The 16,592-nt window shown below is 31.8% G+C and overlaps 1 protein-coding gene across 1 annotated transcript; it reads left to right on the top strand.

The window, feature by feature from the left end:
* The first annotated feature begins 48 nt into the window (after window positions 1-48).
* LOC108729777 (proclotting enzyme) lies at window positions 49-16,368 on the top strand. Its single transcript, XM_018459063.1, has 8 exons — window positions 49-529; window positions 7,947-8,021; window positions 8,689-8,994; window positions 9,534-9,855; window positions 10,575-10,798; window positions 10,975-11,170; window positions 14,119-14,390; window positions 15,954-16,368. The coding sequence occupies exons 1-8, from the start codon at window positions 508-510 to the stop codon at window positions 16,244-16,246; spliced, it is 1,710 nt and encodes a 569-aa protein (XP_018314565.1). The 5' UTR covers window positions 49-507; the 3' UTR covers window positions 16,247-16,368.
* The last annotated feature ends 224 nt before the right edge of the window (window positions 16,369-16,592 follow it).

Genomic DNA, 16,592 nt, shown 5'->3' on the forward strand with positions numbered 1-16,592 from the left:
CAGCTCCGCATTCCTGAGAACACCACTTTCCCTTGAGGGGACCAGGGACCGGCGCCTCCGGAGAAAGAAGGAGGAAGAATGGGAGAGAGTGAACCGATCGGTTGGTCGCGAGTCTCGGTCGAGAGTAAAGTGTGTCGAGGTCTTTTCACGGACAGTCGTTTCGTGGCCCGTCCCGTGCAATCGTGATTACTTCCTTTACTGATCTCTTCTTTCTCTTCTTTCTTTTTTTTTTTTCACTGCCGGTGTCGTGCCCTCTCCTCGCCACAATTGTCACTCTCATTCTCTTTCTCTCTCTTCCTCTCCCTCTTTCTGTTTCTCTCGCCGCTTTCGACGCATCATGCATAACTCGCCGACGGTACTCTCCGCGACAATTCTTAGCTAAAATAGTTCGGCCGTGTCTCTCGTTCGGCCCTGGGTGTCACAGATGCCATCCGCGACGCTGTAAACAAACAAACGCCGGGGGATGTCCGCGAGATAAGTTTTTTCCCCTCTTCCCTTCGAACGAAGATGTCTTCATCAACGGCTCTGAGTAAGTAAGAATTTTTCCTTTTCTAATCTTGCCGAGAGAGTCTTCCTCGGATTTTAAAAAGGGTGTGAAAACGCGAATGTCGACGACCATCACGAGGCGGCTGGTTCCGCTCGGACGAATTGACGATAGAACGTCGCGCAACAGTGACGACGGATATTATACGTTCAAGTATGACTTACTGGCGCAGTATAGATTTCAAAAGTGAAAATGAAGTTCGTGAATCGGCGTGTCGATGACAAGAAAGCGATTTATTTGCATATCTCCTCAGTAGCACGAGTCTTCCAAAGGATCGCTTCTTAAGCCTCATCCGTTACTTTCGGTCCAGCGAAAAAAAGACTACGCGAGTAAATAAATCCGCTGGATGCTGTAATCGCTAATGCCAAATGTAAAAGTACTTCCCGATAGGATATTTATAAAAATGTTGAAGCTGCAATTAATTTTTAAATGAAAATATTTAAATGAAAATAGCAACACTTATTATTTCTTTATGAAATACTGATATTTAAATGTTAAATATACACACTATCTTTCACCTATACGCCATTTAATCAACTCCATCGAGAACCTTTGAGAATTGAAAAGGAAAATTTCTAAGGAATATATACATGTCATCAACAAACAAACGTCAATTAATAATGCGTTTGATTAATGTGTATCATAGAATTGAAGCAATCAAAATAAACCACTTAAAATATATAGAAAATGTTCCCAAACGAATTGACACGATAATTGTAGGAAAGATGGCGTAATATTAATTTTATTGTCATTTTTACTTTATGATTCATAATTACATAAGCCAAGTTTCCTTTTTAGTGCACACTTGCACACCTATTAAAATTAAATTATCATGCGTATAAATCTTAATAAACTAATTTTATTTTTACACAAAGTAAAAAACTACATTTTTCCAATTATGGCTGTAATAATATGATAATTCACTTTACGTGACGAAATATTGCATAAAATTTGAAATCTGCAATTATACGGGTATATTTACAAAAATAGATATACGAAACTCTAATCTTTTCTAAAATATTGGTAACAGCTGTTTGTGCAATTAATAATTTCGACATTTCAACATAATATTTCAGCAAAACAATAACGATAGAGAATTATCTTAGCGGTGTACTTTCTATAATAAAATTTGGGGAAAGAAATTGTCCAACAATTGAGGAAAATATTTTAGATGTATTTTAAAAATATAATTGTGCTCAATAAAAATGTACAAATCTTATTTTTAAATTATAATACAGAAATATATATTGCATCATGAAATATTATATATTTAACATAGCTAAATTTAAAATTTAAAATTAAAAATTCAAACGGCTTTTGGGATATACATATATGAATCAATCTTTCGGAAGTGTTCGTCGATCATTTGGAAATAATTGAACAACGTAACTTGATTTGTTTCTTCAACATACTATCAGCGTCTCATTTATTACATTCTTGAAAGAAAATGAATTATAAAATATTTATAAATTGGATTTGTATAATTTTTTACAAATATCGTTCAGAAATTTATTTATTTTAGTTTGACAAAACTATTGCATTATGACGAATTATCTTAAAGCAATTATTGCGAAATTTTTTATTATTTTATGTATTAATTATTGTACAATGTTTTCACAATTTGCCTATCGTTTTATCAAAATGCGAAAGAGAGATACCGAAAAATACGTGACGAAGAGAAATGTTACTTTTGTCAGATGATTTAAATAAATTTATTTCGGTTGGGATATTTTTCGCAATAAATTATTTATACGTTTGAAGATGCTTATAAACATCATTATTAATTTGACGACTAATTTATTTGTGATATTATTTTAGCTTTAGTTCGTTATTGCGTTTCAAGTATGACAATAATTGGTGTGCAATACACAACTGAAAAATGTATTTAAAAATTTATATAAATATTATTAGGCATCAAGTTTCAATCATATTGACTCTTTACTCATTTGATTTAAACAAATTTATTTGTCTGACTCGTTAATATAATTGTAATTAGAAATCGATAGCCAATACACAGAGTTGTGTGGTGCACGATTCTGCATGCGAATAATCAAATTTTTTAATATAAATAATTGTAGTTGATTGCAAGTTCAATAATAAGTATAATTATTTGTATATATTTAAAAATTTTTTGTACTTGTAATTATTTGTACTGAAAAATCCCATCGAGTAATTACGGTTATCCTTAAATTTATTTGAAATTAAATTTTCGGAACACGTATGGTTTCATTTCAATTTGCTTCAATAAAACGGACGTGCGTCTCGCGAGAATCGCGGGTCGAAGGTGGCCTCAATTACGGCCACCGTTTGTAAATTCTCCGTGCCTCGTGCACGGTCCGATTCTCACTTTCTCGGATTAGTCGGAGTTTGCCGTCGTCGCCGATTGTCTAACGATACCAAGATCCTGGTGACCTACTGACGGAACGAAGCCTCGCGCGGCATCAGTTTTCTCATTAATGTCTCACGAAATAATTGCCATTTGGGATATGATTAGGGTAGAGCGGAGCTAGTTGTGACACTTTTTTTTTAAATTATTATAAATCTTCATACAATTATGATAGACTAATGGTAAATTCTTTAAAACGTTGCATGTTCATCTGGCTCAATATTTAAGTACTTATAAATCCTTAATATATCTCTGGTGTGGTGTTAATGTATCTTAATGTATCTCTAAATAAGAAAAAAATTACGTTAATTACAAGGATGTAAAGTGGATCGATATTAGTGTTGACCCCATATCGGTGTTGACTGAAATATTTTTTTATAACTGAAAAACAGTAAATAAAATATCAATTTGAACATTAAAGTTAAAAAATACGTTAATAACTTATATATAAAAAAACACATTTGATTGTCATTGATCGCTTTAATTACCACGTAGATCAAAAAGAATACTTAGCTAATTTTATTTTTGATATACGAAAACGAAAAAAGACACGTATTTGGCTGTTGACAGCCGGACATAAATTATTGTATTAAGCGCAGTAATCTCTGTCTTTGTGTTATCTTGCGTAAGCATAGACGTATCTATATATATTTTGGTTATTTAGATATTTCAATTTGCCCAACTTGCCTCTATGCGCAATTAGCCCCGCTCTACTCTACTTTTATCCACCTGTGAATCATTATTGGGATTCAGATTTCCAGTACCAAATCGACACGCCAATTTTTAGTCTAATAATAGTGCGATCTTCACACGATTCCCGACTCATTAGTGTGTGACACAGATTCGCAAACTTACGAAAACATTAACGAATTGTATCTAGTCGGTCGCATAAAAGTCGCATTGTTTCCCGTCGTTGCAAACCTTAATTAATCCCAATCTAGGTAATCGTTAATTAAATCTAATTTTTTTATAAAATATATGTGCATAATTTTATATGAATAATTCTAACAATTCTAATTTTTTAAAAATAGATGTTTAATGCTCCTCCTTACTCTCACTGCAGCCATCTTGGATTGTGATGTTAAAAGTGAGAAGAATATATATACAGGAAATTATATTAAAATGTAAGTAATTTTTAATAAAACGACATTTGCAATCGACAGAATATTTATAAAATGTACTGAAAACTCTCCTTGTGTTTCGGTAATCAATAAATAACTTTAATATATTTGAAATTGAATTATATCTGATCAGAAAACAAAACGAGCTATACGAGATTAATATGAATTTATTCTATTCCAAGATAAAAGAGGAGTTTTCAGTATATTTTACAAATGTATTTTTTCAAATGTAAATATTGTATTATTGAAAAATATTTTTATTTTAATATATTTCTTGCAAGAATTTTCATTATGTATTTTCTTGCTCCTGACGTCATCAATTTGAAGATCTGTGATCAGATGCCTTACAATTGAAATTGGTGTCTAAGACAGATTATCTTGCGTTCAAAATAGATAATTATATGATTATTTAACTGTTTTTTTCGTGTTACGCACAATGTCTTCATATAATATCTTACAAAAATTACAAAATAACATTTCTGAAATGAAAAATTGCGTGTCTTTTTTGGAGAGGAAGTGGATAGTTTCTGATCAAGGCTCGTAAAATCGTCACGTCACGAACACGAACTCATCATTCGGAAATTTAAACGTTGGCATACATCGCGGGCATGTTCTCCTTTTATCCTTCTTATGCTATATGATGTCGTAAATAAAATTGCGAAATTCTTATAATGTATGTATCGCGCACGCATACAACTTTCAGCATATCTGGGTTACTATGCGTAATATATATTCTATACTCAACATGAAATGTACGTAAATATGTATCACAAATACGTACAACACAAAAAGATTCTTCGAAAGGAGCTGCGTTTTTCCCCGTCACGCGAAATTATTCAGCCGAGATATAAGATCTAAAAGTAGCGGAATAACACATTTATGAAATGTTATGAATTAATGTGCCACATGTATTCAACTGTAATAGCGTTGTCTCCGTAACCGAGCTGCTCAGACAAGATTCTTTTAGTGTACTTGCGGAAAATTTCAGAATATGATTCCGTCCCGATAAAAAATTTTTTATATATACGGTAAAGCTAGTTGTGGATCACTCTTAAAAAAAAAAATTCATTTTTTTATCCAGAACAATTTCGAACAATTAATAAAAAAATATTTAATAGTTATAATTGATCATAAAGATTACATTATGGATAATTTTATTTCATTTCCCGGTACCGTTTTATATGTTTTAATTTTAATTAAATGAAATAATGGCAATTATCCATAATTAGACTCCATGTAATTGCGAATCAAGTCACCAAATGCTTTATCCTTTTTTTTAGAGATCCTTTGAATGAATTTTTAGAGATATCTACCTTAGTAACCTTAGTTTATCTGTCACGTTTTTTAACGACATTAATAAAATGTGCAGCACTATTGCTAATAAATAAAAAACAACTGACACTTGAAAAAGATAAAACAAAGAATCTTGTGATACGCATTTGATGGAAAATACTATATGAATTGTGTTATTTCAACAATAAAAAATGTTAAATATCAATTTAACACAAAATATTCATAAATAACACAATCACGTTATATTCAATTAATTCTCGGGTATATTAAAAATTGAACCCAAAAATTTTAGCAAGGTTCGATTTTAAAACAACAAATGCAAAATGGTTTTTACTACGATGTAGTATGATCGGTCGAAGAGACGCGATGCAACTTCGACCCGCATACCGTGAAATAAACAATCCTGATGTACGTAATCGGAGCGTCCTTGTAACGCTTATAGCTGAAAATAAAAAGAGATCGATCCCTCTATTGCATAAAATATTTAGTCTATATTTTAATAATATTTCGAATAAAGCTTTATATAAAATATGTATTAAATATCTATATAACATTAAAAAAAATGAGTATTAATAAATATTTATCATAAATATTCTGTGCTGTTTGGGAACCGAGCCTTAAGTACAGTCTTGAGATGTCATGAATCAATTAGTGAGCCGTATTAGCATCTTAAAACATTTACTTAAGACGGTCTTGAAATAAAAGCTGAATACCGACTTGAATACCGACTTCCGAGTCATCGAGAGACAAACTATCGTCCTCACCGCGGCCGTATTTCTCTTCGATGTATCCAGGCAGCGTGAATCAGTGAACGGAAGAAGAAAGGCACACTTTCACGCTGAGTGACTTTCACCGTCGATAAGAGAAGGCCGTCGCTCTGAAACTAGTTCCGAAAAATCTTAATACTTCTACGCGCCCGGTCGAGACACGTAATTTTATCATTTTTTTTTTTTTATACATGAAACACCACGATATACTACCACTCTCGATCTCATTCTCTCAAAGCCCTCGAGGATCGAAGAAAACGCATACATGCGTGTTTGCACTTATCTTCAAAGACTTCTTTTACAATTAGGTCACGCGTTTGTGATCCCAAGACGATTGCATTCCTTCGAGCCTCTAATAGCAATCAGCTACTTTTTACTTTTTTCCTTCTCTTTATCTTTTTCTCCTTTTCTTGAGGAATCCAGCTTTTTTTTTTACTGTCATGGCCTATTAGAGTAGTGTTCTTAAAATTCTTTTTTCACGATGGTCAATTGAGTTCAAGGAACCGGAACTAGATCCAAATCGTAAAGAGATTCCGCCTAACGATAATCTCAGGATAATTTAGAAACATTCCCCAAAGCAACTGTTTTTCATTTAAACACAGTGTCAAAAGATTTAATTGGCGGTGCTTAACATGTTTGACTGTAACCAAGCATTTTATTAATATTAATTATAAGAGACACTTGCAAAGACTGGTATTCTTCGCTAAAATTTCTCTCGCCCATCGTAAGTCGTGCATCTTTAATCTCACTTTATTAAACATATTCGACATGCTTTTTATAATAAAAACAGATACATTTGTCATATGTCAAGCGTGTATTTTTTTTTAATTATATTTCTTCTTTTAGAGAAAGTATGACATAGATATAGAGTGCGTCACATTCATGTGTGAAATTTCCAAAGTCCAAGAGTGTCCCAGCATACATTTTCACATTACATAATACATTTGATATATGACAAATGTATCTATTTTTATTATAAAAAGCATGAGTGCGTTTAATAAACGAGGAAACGTGTGTTATGTTACAGTATTTCCGATAACCTACGAAGAACGTCATAATTGTCATGAATAAACAAAATTATTTTCGATTATTGTTTATATAACCAAAGTAGAAAATTATTAAAATTACTAATTAATTATTAGAATTATTTACCTAAATTTTATCAAAATTGTATTTACCCGCACAGCATTTTAGATTTCAAATACGTAGCAGATACATGAAATTTGAAATGTTGCTATATAGCAGATACATAGTAATACGTATGAATCATACATGATTTAATACCGATAAATGACCGCCTATAGATATGTAATTTACTTACGTATCAGATACATAAAATTTGCAATGTTATAGCTATATAGCAGATTCGTAGAAATACGTATAAATCATGTATCAGATACGCAGTGTTGGATCTTATCTAGATGAAATCTAGATAAAATTTTAATGTCATCTTATCTTTATCTAGATAATAAAAATATTAATTATCTTTATCTAGAATGACATTTAGATTTAATTTACATTTTACATTGCTGAAAATGTGCTGATTATTGAAATATTCGCTTTTATGTAGTTCATATTTGCAGAAAAATTTTTAGCCTCAAGGAGAAAGTGGGTGCATCCAGTAGTAGATAGGTCTGTTCGCGTTGCTTGCACTTTTTGTATTCAGCACCTTCGCTGTCTTTCTTTTCAAGGCCAAATATATGTATATCTATCTTATTTTAAGTGCAAAAATATTTGGGGATAATGTTACAATATAATAATATAATGTTAATTATATTATTGATTATGCATATGTAATTCACGTAATAATAATTTATGTAATATCCATGTTTCAGACCTGTGCATAATATGGAGTCTATTTGCTAATTCTATCTCATACACCGAAGAAGTCGTGCATTACCGCACTTATCGTAAGTAACTTTCGTCTCGACAAAATATTCTTATTGGCATAAATATATTGTATTATATCTACAGCAAAAACATCGTTATGTGAATTCGATGAGGATAAATCGTTTTGACTCGCGCCATCGTCGTTGCCATCTTATTGTCAGCTTACGAAAATAAAGATCAATTCGTAAGTCGAATATAAGGGAAAAATGACAGAAGCATAAACGAAAATTCTAGGAAATATAAATTGAAACAGCGGAATGTTAAAATAGATGTTTATATTATATTTCTTAAAACGCTTCTTTTACGTTTCGTTTTTCTCATTTATGTTTTTAAATTATTTTAAATTTGTAGATTTTTCAAAAATAAAATTTTTTATTTCTCAAAATCTGTAGGTAATGAAATTTTTTTGACCTCATATTGTTTTGTAGCAACTAAAAATACATATTTATATAACAATCATTCTCATGTTAAGAAATCTTGTAACATAGTAAGTGTAATCAATGAATAAGAATTACACAGTTCTAAAAACTTTGCGGAAAAATACATTGCTAGCAATAAAGATAATGATCATGAGGATTAAAAATTGCAAAATGTTTCCGCTTCGCTGTTTGAAATCTTTTCACGTATTTTTTTCTTATTACAACGATTCGACCGGCTTTTGATTCACACGAGATAAAAATCGCGCAGCGTACGGATACACAAACTCGTACGTCTCGCCGATGAGAGGATGGCTGCACGCCTGGGATGCCCCCCCTGGACCGAGCAGATCGGACAAGCCGATGTATGCCCGCAGGGACACGCAAAGTCCATATACGCACCTGATGAAGATAGAACATGAGCATAGCGATCCTCTGGCTACTATCAGCGAGACTCTAGGCGCCTTGAACACCGTAGGCAATTATATCGTTAATATGACGAGAGGCGTCGAAATCTCGAATTATCCGCCGAAGGAATTGCCCTCAGCGTTGTACACTATCTCCAAAAATATTTTAGGTAATACGAAAAAAATAAATATGTTAATTAGTTGGTAAACTAAAATATTAAATTAATAAATTAATATATTAAATTACTGAATTAATATATCTTATTCATTTCTTATATCGATGAGTTTCTTGATGAAAAAGTTTCATAATTTATAGCTATGACTGCGCATGGGACATTAAAATGAAATATCCTTTTATATATATATATATATATAAATTAAAAAACCTTAGAGTTTATAGTTTAGAATTCACATACAATAAGAAGTATCAGAAAAGATGTAGACTTTCTCAGCACTTTCGGAAAGTGTTATAATTCACATGTAACAAAAAAATCTGAAAAATATCCTAGCTAGAAAATTATAAAATTATACAGAAAAAATCTAAAATTTTTGAATATTGAAATTTTAGAAGGTTATATGTAAAATTTTGAAAAAAGTTTTTATCAAATTTTACTAATTTTTACCATATAAATATCATAGAGCTAAACAATTCTAGTATTTTCTTACATGCACAGTTCTGAATACGAATTTCTTGAACCTTTTTTTTCAGGTCGCAATGTGACGGACAGTATAGCGCCCTTAGTGCGTGGTGTTGCGTTGCCACTGAGGCAAACAATCACATCTTCTACAACACAAGCGCCGTCGGTCCAACAACAACAGCCTGTGGAAGAACTCGCAAACAGGAGAGAGGAGTCCTCTCTATCCGCATGCACGACTGCTGAAGGTGGAATCGGCAAGTGCCAGGATCTCAGCAATTGCCCGCAATTGTTGCTCGATTTTAATAAGCTAAGGCTCTCGTGGTGTTTCAAGAGGCTAATTGTGCCAGGAGTTTGCTGCCCAGTGGACAAAATCAGCAATCCTTCTATTCCTAAGTAAATTCTTCATTAAATTCACACCATTTTCTGTCTGGTCATCCGTTTTATTAATTTTAGGAGAACTTTATTAACATTAAATATCCTTTTTCTCGTGTAAAAAAGACAATTAGAAATATACTTACAAATAACTCTGTTACTCGCCAATTTTATTGAGTCAGTAGACTTGTAGAGTAGTCAAAAATAATACACATATTTTTTATATCGGTAAAAAAATCAAAATAAGGATAGGCTCACCACCTCCTCGTTGGTTATTCTTGGATCCGGCAAAGAGCGAGATAAGACTGTTTGAATTTATCAGATTGCCATATTGGATCCGCTATTTTGATTTCTATTATTCCAACATTAAATTTCCTTTCAGCAATATGAAAATCTTTTGTCCTTGAGATCCTCATCATTCAAAAATAGCTGTAATACCTGAGCTTAAATGCTCTCTAAATCTGAATCAATGGATAATCACTGATATCAGTGCCAAGTATGCCACTGGATAATTAGTGACTATATCCACTGATTCAGATTTAGAGAGTGAATCAATTACTAATTTATAAATACAAGGGGTCGTTTTCACTCTTAAAACTTTATCATCAACATCTTTACCGATATAAAAAAATTCATTCTATTATTTTTTACTACTCTACAAATCTATTGACAATGAGTTTCAATAAAATCGACAAGTAACACAAAGGTAGGATTACTTGTTAGGTGAATGAATGTTGCAGTATCACTGGAGGTGTGCCCTCCGGGATTAATGTTGGACAATCTTCACGACCAACGATTCGACCAACGAAAACCCCCACACCACGCCCGATCCCGCTATACCCAGTGACAGCCTCGACGACAAGACCTACACATACTGTCCTGTCGCCAGTCTCGTTGGTCAACAATACGAATGGCTTCGAAACAATAGCGACAATCGACAACAATTTTATTCAAGATGATGATGGTACTTCAGCATAATTTTTTGCATTAAAATATTCAATTGGCAGAACCTATTAAAAGAGAATTTTTATCGAATGATTTATTTACTCTTCATGTTACTATTGTACTCTTATCGCCAAATAGGTAGATAAAATTTTATGAAAGATCTTTTTTTGAAACAAAAAATTCTTATCTGTCTAGAGTGCGGGATGATATATTCAGGTGGTCGGGGGCGAGTGGTTGGAGGAGAAGATGCGCCATCTGGTCGTTGGCCTTGGATGGCGGCGATCTTCCTTCATGGCTTCCGGCGAACAGAGTTCTGGTGCGGGGGATCGTTGATAGGACCACGTCACATCCTCACCGCTGCTCATTGCACGCTTGATCAGCATCAGCGACCGTAAGCAACATTCTATCAATATTTGATCTACACAAATTCTTATTCTTTTTAGTCAGAAATTAAAAAAATAGAAATTTACAAATAGTATACTCGGGTCTTTATCTTCTCACCTGCAAATTTCAAAATTTCCTTTAGTTAAAATTTTTATAAGAAATTCTTCTTATATTCCCTTTATATTGAAAACTGATTGCTCCACGTAATTCTGCAATTCGAAAACTATAAAAAAAAACATTTCAATTCCTGGTTGGGGACAAAAATCGACAAGTTTTCGTCCTCCTTTGATGAAATTTCGATTAATTTGATTTTTCATTATATTTGAAATTTTAATGATTATACAACGAAATTTCAATTATATTTTGCTGAGAAGATAATTTTCTGTTGTTTAATTAAAAACAAATAATATTTTAATGAGAATCCAATAAAAATAAAATGAAATTTCAATGAAAAATTACTAACTTTGTTTAATGAAGAAATAAGGAAATATTATAGAAATTGTAATAATTTTTTGATGAAACTATAACGAAAAAATTCAAATACTCTGTAATGACAAATTAACGACACTTTGTTGAAATTGTAATAAATTTTTAATGAGGTTGCAACGAAAATGCGCGGATATTTTGTAATGATAAATTAACAACATTTTATTGAAATTATAATGAATTTTCGATAAAGTTGCAACGAAAAAGCTCAAATATTCTGTAATGACAAATTAGTGACACCTTGTTGAAATTGTAATGAATTTTTTATGAGGTTGCAACGAAAACGCGCGGATAATCTGTAACGACAAATTAACGATGTTTTGTTAAAATTATAATGAATTTTTGATGAAGTTGCAACAAAAAAGCGCAGGTGCTAGTATACCTGCGCGTTTTCGTTGCAATTTCAAAAATTTATTACAATTTCAATAAAATGTCGTTACTTTGTCATTAGAGAGTATCTTCGTTTTTTGGTTGCAATTTCATCGAAAATTCATTACAGTTTCAACAAGATGTTATTGATTTGTTTATCATTACATATAGCCCAGTAAAACTAGAGTTTAAAAAGGAAAAAAGTACTGCAAAGCTGGATTTTTGTATAGAGGTCTGTAATAATGTACTTTTTAACATATCAAAAGTCCCCATGTGTTAAGGCATGGCCGGCTACGCCATCTTGAAAAAATGTCTCACAAAATCGGTTTTTGCAAATATTTCAGAAACTATTCGTTGTACAAAAATTAATGTTCAGTTCGAAAATGAAGCTGATAAAATTTCCTACAATTTCATTTTTTAAAAAGTACACTATTACAGATCTCTATACAAAAATCCAGCTTTGCAGTACTTTTTTTCTTTATATCGCCAAAAATCGTCTAGTTTAACTAATAGTATTTGCGTTTTTCTTTGCAACCTCATCAAAAATTCATTACAAAATGTCGTTATTTTGTCATTCCACAGCCAATACGCGGTACTACCACCAGAAGGACACAGCGAAGTTCAATTTCTCCTAAGAAGAAAACTACTCAGCATACGATAAAAGGTGCAACATTACGAAACTTTTCACTGATAGTTTTATGAAATTGTTCCTTGAATACGAATTGTAGGTTCAAAGACGAATGTAAATGAGACATGCATTTTGAAAGTACAGTCTTTAGTTCTGTATAAAAATTCTGTACAAAAATTAATGTAAAATTTTAATTAAATTTTAATGAAATTAATAACATTGCAATGAATTTTATATTAGTTTTGGAACATTTTGACCAGTGATTTCATCCAAATTTCAATAAAATTTCGTTAAAATTTTTCCACCAGGATTTGCAAAAATTTTAATTAAGTTCTAATTAAAAACAAAAGTTGAAATTTTGAAACGTTTAAGTCCAAGTAAAAATGATTGAGTTGTATCGCTCATTTTTGTATCAACATTTTTACGCTAATTATTAGAGAAAAGCTTCCTATTATGAGATAGGCGCTTAATATGAGATAAAAACATTTTTGTTAAACTAATAAATGCTGTCTATTGGTTCCACCATTGATTCCAATTTATTGTTCTTGGATTAAAAACTATTTAGTGGAAAATTCATTATTAGATCATGCCCGTAGTCTGTAAAAAATCATTTTAGAATTTGGATGTCTTCAAGTTTCATTGAGATGAGCCTTTAAACCTTGTTTATTATTTAATAAATAAATATTTGGCAATAAATTCTTCATGTAGTGATAGAGTAAGGTCGTACTAATAGAAAAATATAGGATATGTTAAATTGCTTAATTATAGAAGTTAGATTTGATGATCGTGGAAATCGTAATGTAAGATACCCAGGGTATTTCTAATATGAAATAACCTATGCTCCTATGCCATAGTGAAAATCGTTACTAAAGTATAAATGTTATTGTACAATAATAAAAAGGACAACTGGAATGAATATCGAATGCCTATTTCTGTGATGCTTGGTTCCAACTACCTGAAGACGAGTTCTGGGTATAATCTATCGCATGCTCATTTTTCGTGCACGTTGGCTGTGTTTGTTTGTGTTTTAGAAACATTAAATAAAGTTTTTTAACAGTTTTTAAAAGTTTATTGCAATACTGATACACTTTGCATTTTATTATCGATTTCTAGGAGCATATTAGGAGCACAATTTTTTGAATTTACGATTTGCTCACTTTTTACATTTCTTTAATTTAAAAAAAAATAGAATTTGAATTATATTTTACATAACATTATCTTAAAGCTTATTAAATTCCCTTCAAAATGACCTATTATTTTTTAAAATTCTGTCCATAAACTGCTAACATTTATCCAAAATGAATTCGGTATCTCATAATAGGGGCCTTTCCTCTATTAACATGTAAAACACAGCACTTACAACCTATTCATATAATAAAACGTATTTATACAATTTCGGTACTTACAATGCTTTGCCTCAAATATGTACATTTTATGTAAATATTAAAAAAAAACTTTTTGATGGATTACAGCTTCTCTGCCCGCCAGTTTACCGTGCGTCTTGGCGATATCGATCTGGAAAACGATGATGAGCCCTCATCGCCAGAGACTTATGCGGTAAAGCAGATTCACACGCATCGAAAATTCTCGCGCGCCAATTTTCACAACGACATCGCCATCCTCGAACTCACCAGCCTCGTAAGAAGGACGCCATATGTGATACCCATTTGCTTGCCGCGGTTTCGTGGAGATCTGTTGGTCGGTACCAGACCAACGGTCGCCGGTTGGGGCAACACTTACTATGGTAATTGAAACATCTCAGACATCAGACACATTTTCTGATCATGACTATTATACTGTAATTTAAATTCTTGCCACACATATCAATTTCATTTTCAGAGTCATCAAAATATCAAAAATTGATCAAGTCAAAATTTAAATACGAATTAAAAGGTCGTAAGAATGATTGAAAAATACGGTTTCTCAACACCATACAAAATTTTTATTTAAATTTTTATTCAAAGAAGCAAGTTGTGTTCTTTTTGTTAGAAAAAATGTATTTTTAATAATAAAATTAAGATGCAGAGTTACAACAAGAATACTAAAATAATTAATAAATAATAATAGCGTCCTATAAATAATCATTGCAGTTCGTGCATGCCTGCATGCAATAGTAAAGATTTTATCTTGAGTAAATTATCTGAGATAAAAAAGTAGACAGTTTTTTTAATTTATATTTGTCATTTTCAGATTGTACGGAGAGAAATTTAAAAAATTTTATTTTCTGCGAAATATTACATTTAAGGGGATCCTAAAGCCGTCTATATTTTTTTTTCTTTTCACGTTGGAAAGATTAAAAAAATTATTATCGCTATTTTTCCCTTGCTTTTCTTTTTTTGGGGGGATTTTGGGGAATTTGAACCTGATATCCGGGAAAATATCCAGTATCTGGCCGAATAATTGCTCTATCGATATTCAACAACCGATTTTCACGTTGTTTATAGCTGCGATGTAAGATTTATTTGAATTTAATGAAGATTGGTATGGATCATTCGGATCGATAGGAAAGGACGGGGGCGATGGCGGGACGCTTTGCATCCGAGCACAATAAGCCTTTGAAATGGCGCCGCTTTTAAAGTTCTATAACTCTTTAAAGAAACAGAGGATAAGAGGATTTAATATGTGCTCAAACATGATCATTTGTCATTATAATATAATGATATTATAGAAGATGTACTTATAAAAGATGTACAAGATGTTCTGTTTTAACTTATAGATACCAAAATATCATAAAAACAATGCATTTTCAAAAAAATGTTTCAAATCAAAATTGTAGGATTTAAAGAAGGCCATCAGATAAGCTACTTACGATTTTGGATCCAGTGCCTACTTTGGATTCAATAAATTGCCTTCATTGGCAATGGAATGTTTCAAAATAAGAACTTTGAACGCTATTTTGCGTCTCTGTTGGAGAAAGTTTAGTAAAAAATTATGAAGAACAAAATTTCCTTATTTTTTCCAATAGAATATGAATCTACAATAAAACATAGGAATTTCTATAAAAAAATCAATCTGAACTTTATTGGATCCAAAGTAGGCCCCGGATCTAAAATCTAAATAGCTCATCTGAGGTCCTCTTCAAACCCTATAACTTTTATTTAGAACATTTTTTTTTCGAAAATACATTTTCGAGGTATTTCAGTGCTTAAATGAAAATGAGACACCCTGTATATCTTATAGAATTAGTTAGGAATATATTTATTTTATGAAGTCAAATTAAATTTCCAATCTTAAGTTTGATAAACTTGTTTCCGTTCTTACGTCTCTTAATTGTAATAATTATCGTAACCATGATGTGGTATAACAGGTGGAAAAGACAGCTCCGTTCTACAACAGGCGATCCTACCTGTGTGGAAGAATGAGGATTGCAACATGGCTTACCATCAACCGATCACTAACAACTTTTTGTGCGCTGGTTATAAGCAGGGCGGCAAGGACGCTTGTCAAGGTGATTCGGGTGGACCATTGATGTTGCGGATTAAGGATCGATGGACACAAATTGGCATTGTCTCGTTCGGCAATAAGTGTGGCGAACCCGGCTATCCTGGAGTATATACGCGTGTCTCCGAATACACGGACTGGATTAAAAATATCAAGTGATAATAGAGTTATGCAGAATCGAATATTTACACTATCGAACAAAAGTATTTGCTCAACCCAATTTTGTATCTTTTTATATATCTAAATTCAGTTCTAAATTTATTATATTCTCTTTACATATGTAGAGAATACAAATTTTAAGCCACCAAACATTATTATTATTATTATTAATCTAATATATGAAAGAATAGAAAAGAAGATTGAAATTCACTTTTATTTATTTAATTAAAAAGAACAGAATGAGCAAATACTTTTGAATACTATACAAACATGTATGTATATGCTTCTGAAAAATAACGTACATGTATAAATATATATGTATAAATACATTTTAATATATTCTGTT

This window comes from Mycetomoellerius zeteki, unplaced genomic scaffold, assembly GCF_001594055.1.
Source record: "Mycetomoellerius zeteki isolate Tzet28-1 unplaced genomic scaffold, Tzet1.0 scaffold79, whole genome shotgun sequence".
Taxonomy (NCBI): Eukaryota; Metazoa; Arthropoda; class Insecta; order Hymenoptera; family Formicidae; genus Mycetomoellerius; species Mycetomoellerius zeteki.

Excerpts from the sequence above, each read along its gene's own strand:
- LOC108729777 (XM_018459063.1), top strand. The coding sequence starts at position 508 with ATGTCTTCATCAACGGCTCTGA. Across the intron at positions 530-7,946 it reads GTCTTCATCAACGGCTCTGA|ACCTGTGCATAATATGGAGT; the intron begins GTAAGTAAGAAT and ends TCCATGTTTCAG. Across the intron at positions 11,171-14,118 it reads CTTGATCAGCATCAGCGACC|CTTCTCTGCCCGCCAGTTTA; the intron begins GTAAGCAACATT and ends GATGGATTACAG.